The sequence below is a fragment of the Atta colombica genome, unplaced genomic scaffold, assembly GCF_001594045.1.
Source record: "Atta colombica isolate Treedump-2 unplaced genomic scaffold, Acol1.0 scaffold281, whole genome shotgun sequence".
NCBI lineage: Eukaryota > Metazoa > Arthropoda > Insecta > Hymenoptera > Formicidae > Atta > Atta colombica.
In genome coordinates, this window is record NW_017259383.1 from 1437400 (window position 1) to 1442317 (window position 4918).

At 26.7% G+C, this 4918-nt stretch overlaps 1 protein-coding gene across 1 annotated transcript; it reads right to left on the reverse strand.

Annotated features, from left to right (window-relative positions):
* Positions 1-1045: 1045 nt before the first annotated feature.
* Positions 1046-3646, reverse strand: LOC108689905 (odorant receptor 22c-like). The gene is made up of 5 exons (XM_018196863.1): positions 2844-3646; positions 2482-2581; positions 1754-1864; positions 1360-1515; positions 1046-1099 (listed from the first exon to the last, which is right to left on the reverse strand). The coding sequence occupies exons 1-5, from the start codon at positions 3644-3646 to the stop codon at positions 1046-1048; spliced, it is 1224 nt and encodes a 407-aa protein (XP_018052352.1).
* Positions 3647-4918: the final 1272 nt, after the last annotated feature.

Consider the following 4918-nt stretch of genomic DNA (forward strand, 5'->3'; position numbering starts at 1 on the left):
ATAATTTACTAATTATTTAACTAATAAAATAAAGGAAAGGTATATCTTATAATATTATCATAGAACTTACATTTATTATATACTTACATTATCAAAAAGTTCCGATATACACTTGATAGGGTTTTAAATTGTACACAAAGAAACTTCGAACTTTATTTATTACCATATTGTCGAAAGTTTAGTACTATAGATTCTGTAAGACTTTGAACAAAACAATTTAGAAATATGGTTCGAGTTTTCATAACATTATGAAAAAAATTATAAAATATTATACATTATAATCTGTGTATGTATTAAAATCTGTGTCATTGAAGTTATATTAATGACTCATACTGTCAATTTTGACATAATCATTGATGTCCTTTATTAACTTGCTTTTGCTGCGCGTGTTCCATATAGTATATGCATAGGACATCTATTCTCTTTGAAGTGTTTCCATATTTTACTCATTATCACATAATTACTTGATAATTATACATATTTAATTATTATTATACATATTTTCTTCAAAGAGGGGGGGGGGGAGAGAAAGAGACAGAGAGAAAGATTTGTATGTACATGTATAACATTGAATATTTTGTTTTAATAATATATTATAAGAATATAAGCCCAAAATTAGAATTTTAACAGAGAATTTAGACTTGCAGGAAGCAAAATGATAATAAATGATTCCTGAAAATGTCGATATATTAATAATTCTGCACTGACAAAAAATAGTCAGTTTTAATAAAAATATTTAGTTGAATACTGTCAATTAAATATTTATTAAATATAAAGATATATTTATTTGAAATGTTAATTAAGAAATGTTAATTTGATTTAATAATCATTTTTTTATTGCACAAATATTTTTTTTCTGTAAGTAAAAGTTTAGTTAACAGTACTGAATTAAATATTTATTAAAACTAACTATATTTTTTTCTCAGTGTGAGGTCAGTGATTTCTTATATCAGTGCAACAATTAAATATTATTTTAGACTATACCAATACTTTCCGTATAAAATATGTAATTTATATATTTTTTAATTTATATTTCATATAACTTTTACATAGTCAGTGTTCGCAAAAAATTGCAATATACTAACGATGTTTTAATTACCTGGAACAACAAGATACTTGTTTTTGTAGCAAACAAAAATGATATATATCACATTTCATAAGTTACAAATTTAGGTATATAGAGTTATTAACATTTGAAGTGTTAAATTATATACACGAATATAAAACTGTATGTATGAATGTTTTGTACATAATTTAATTAAAGTGCAGTTCTCAAAAAATCATCATTTGAAATTTAAAAAATATTATATAATTATTAATATTTCATTAATCAAACGAAGGAATATCTGCATTACTTACATCACCAAAAGTAGCGATGGATAAATGAAATAATTTTCCCGCTGTGATCTTAACTACGTTATTCGATCGGACAATAATCAGAATAAGACCACGTGCAGTTGTGTGGTGTAGATAATACCAATCTGTCATATATGCCACTTCTCCGACAAGTTTGCACTAATTTAACATAAAATTCGGAGTAACAATTTCATAATTTAGATTAATATCACGTGAAAGAAAATATAAATAATTAAATTTGTTAAAAATGGGACAATTTCATTTAAAAAATTATAATTTAAAAATTTTTTCATTAATATATAGTATTACACTCTCTTCTTTTCTTAAAATACTAACTACATTATTAAGACAATATTAATGATTTTTTTTCAGAATATTTTGAATCTCCACGTAATACCTGTTCTGTGACAATTTCTCCGATGTAGCAGAATATAAAAATATTGAAACCCATTGATACATATGGAAAAAGGTAAGATATGAGTTTTATCATATCAAGTGTTTCCCAAATCTATCGCAGAAAAAAATTTGTACTAAATTTAACATGCCCAATGATCCATTCAAATTTTTATGTAAATATAACACGTATTATATGGAAAAGTAATATTATATAAAAAATGAAAACAAAAAAACATTTTGAAACAAAATACAATTTTAAAACAAATTTCGGAGATATATTTCTTGAATAATATTAACATAATATGTTTCATTAATTCCTAAATTTTATTCATTTTTTTTTTTTATTCATTTATCTTTGAATTTACGTTTTCAAACTATGTTATGTTTATGTTATATATTCCATTCTATTGTCAATTGTCTCTCTTTAATGTTAGTAATTGTCGAATGTCAATTTAACACAAAATGGTCAAACAATATAATGCGTTTCACGTTAAATTAACACAGAGTATGTAAAAAATCCAACATAATATCTTGTCAACAATCGATTTTAATACGAATACAGAATGTTTTTTACAATGTAAAATTTAATATGAGCTTTATTATATAATTTATCGTTTTTTAATGCACATTTTAATAGTGAAACGATTAATATAATATTCGATTTTTCGCAAATAAGTGATATTTATTTGTGTAAAATAAAATTTGCATTTTCTCACATCTATAGCGTACCGTAACAATGTAATATCCACACAAGCACATTATTATCGTGCATCCCGTTAATTGCACAAAAGCTAGTTTATGCATAATACTTTCCAATTGTGATATAAAACTGAAACATATAAATGTGTATAGTTATTCAGTTTTTTTATAAATAAGTCATACATATATTAAACTTATTAAGCATATCTTTTCATGAATATAATTGACAATAAACTCCTTTTTAGTAATCTATAAGAAAAAGAAAATTTATCCTAATTTTAATGTAGACCTCTGGTCTTTAAATGATTAATTATTAATTTAACTCATAATTTAAAACTTTTTTTATAGAGTATTAAAAAATATGTGTTTTTTCCGAGTGTCTTTTGAAATACCTCAATATTCTTAAGTGATGTTCTACGATATCAGCCAGTTTTTGTTCAGCTTTATCATTTTTCTCCATTTGATTTTCAACTAATTCATGTAGCCACAGGTATAGAATATTTAACTGACCACAAGCATGTATCGCAAAGGCAGCAGCTAAACTGCAACCGCCGGCAGTACAAAAACTTAATATTAATATTATCACGTTTTGCAGAACTATCGCGATTTCATTTAGAGGAGTTAATCTCGTATCGATGATTTTGCTATAAATCGGACACGTCGTCGGATGCGTTGTAAAAGTCTCGTTGCCGATGGTGATAGTAGCAGTTCTCATCGATTGTCCTAAGCCGAATAATAGAGAACTGCCTTGCATCATTATCCCACAAATTATAGTAACGAATCGGCCAAACTTGGCATGTTGTAGCATCACTTCACGTTCGCCGATCCTTTGCACAAGATTCCAGTCTGTCTCCATATGTTGTATTAATTTGTGAATATCATCGCTACGCTTTAGCAATACCCAGTAATGCATCGAGCTCATAAATCTGTTGATCAGTGGCATCATAGGCTTCAGTTTTTGCTGGATATTCTTTGCCTCGAATAACACATATAATAAACACGGTATTGTTGGGACTGCTATTATGCTTAAACAAATGAAAATTTGTAGTAATATTATAATTTTGTACACTGAACTCGATGCACTTATTTGTGGCCAGGCTCCTATTGACTTGAGAATCCATTGATTAAGTTGTAAACTATAATCAATATGTTTTTCCGATATTTTTCTTCCTGGCGCATGTTTTGAATTTGACATGATCACTGCACGAGAGCTCACAGTATACTGCCACGAATGGACAATTCATTGTACTGTATATTGTAATATAAAGAAGCGCCTGCGCCAATTCAGAAGAGTTTGATGATCGATCTGACATTAAAAAGGGTTTTCTGAACAGATATTTTCTTCGTAATGAGTATCGCGTAACCAATGAGCATTCAATTCCATATAACATAAAACGTGGATTGTTTCTGATTGGTTACTCAATTCTCATTTCATAAAAAAAATGTCAGTCCATATACAAAGCACCCTTGCTCTGAAAGGGGTGTATATTTAATCGATATATTTGCTCGTTCAGAGTTTCTATTGCTTGAAGTGTGAGTGAATATTGTCATGAACATTGTAAGGAAAGATTCGTGAAAGTGCTTCAATATAACAGACTTTTTTATTCGATAATATATTGTATTCATGTTTTTTTTTGCATTTTAATTGAGTAAGAATATGTGCGATTGGAGATTATACTTTTAAATCTAAAAAAATTAAATTTTACCTTAATGAAGAAAACTTCTAATACATTTGCAAAGAAAATGTTGCATTATGAACGCGGTCATTGATCAAATTATTAAAAGTAATGTCAAATTCTAACATTTCAGTTTTGTAACTCTTATTGATAGGTAATATTATATTGTCAATGCGTAGATACTATGCAACAATATCATAACGAACTATTAAGAGTTATAAAATTGAGGTACTGATTTCTCTCTATATGTATAAATATCTGTACATTATAATCTGTTCTGTAATAATCTCTCCGATGTAGCAAAATATAAAAAAAATTGAAATCCAATGATAAATGCAATAAGACATAAGATATTATTTTTGCTGCATCGAACGTTTCCTAAACCGGTACAGTGGAATTATATTAAATTCAATATATTTTAAGTATTCAATGATCTGCTTAAATTTTTGTGAATGTAACATAAGTATAATATTATAAAAAAGTAATACAAATATAAAATTGTAAAAAATTACTAAAATAACTTTTTGATACAATTTTAAAACATTTTGTGAAAATATATTTCTTGAATATTATTAGCATCGCGCCCTTATGTGTGATTAAAAACTACTATAACGTCAGTGCAGTAACGATACATGCATCGTTACAAACTCGATACATTATTTATGTCCACGCACTGATTCACTTGAGAAGCCATCGATTAAATTATAAATTGTAATCGATATGTTTCTTTACTTTTGTTTATTAACTTTTGATACATGTATATATGTATTAAGTTTGAATGTGTAATCACA

Coding starts and splice junctions, on each gene's coding strand:
- LOC108689905 (XM_018196863.1), bottom strand. CDS start 3,646: ATGTCAAATTCAAAACATGCGCCAGGAAGAAAAATATCGGAAAAACAT. Junction 1,865..2,481: donor GTGGATATTACATTGTTACG/GTACGCTATAGA, acceptor TTTCTGCGATAG/ATTTGGGAAACACTTGATAT. Junction 1,516..1,753: donor GAGAAATTGTCACAGAACAG/GTATTACGTGGA, acceptor ATGTTAAATTAG/TGCAAACTTGTCGGAGAAGT.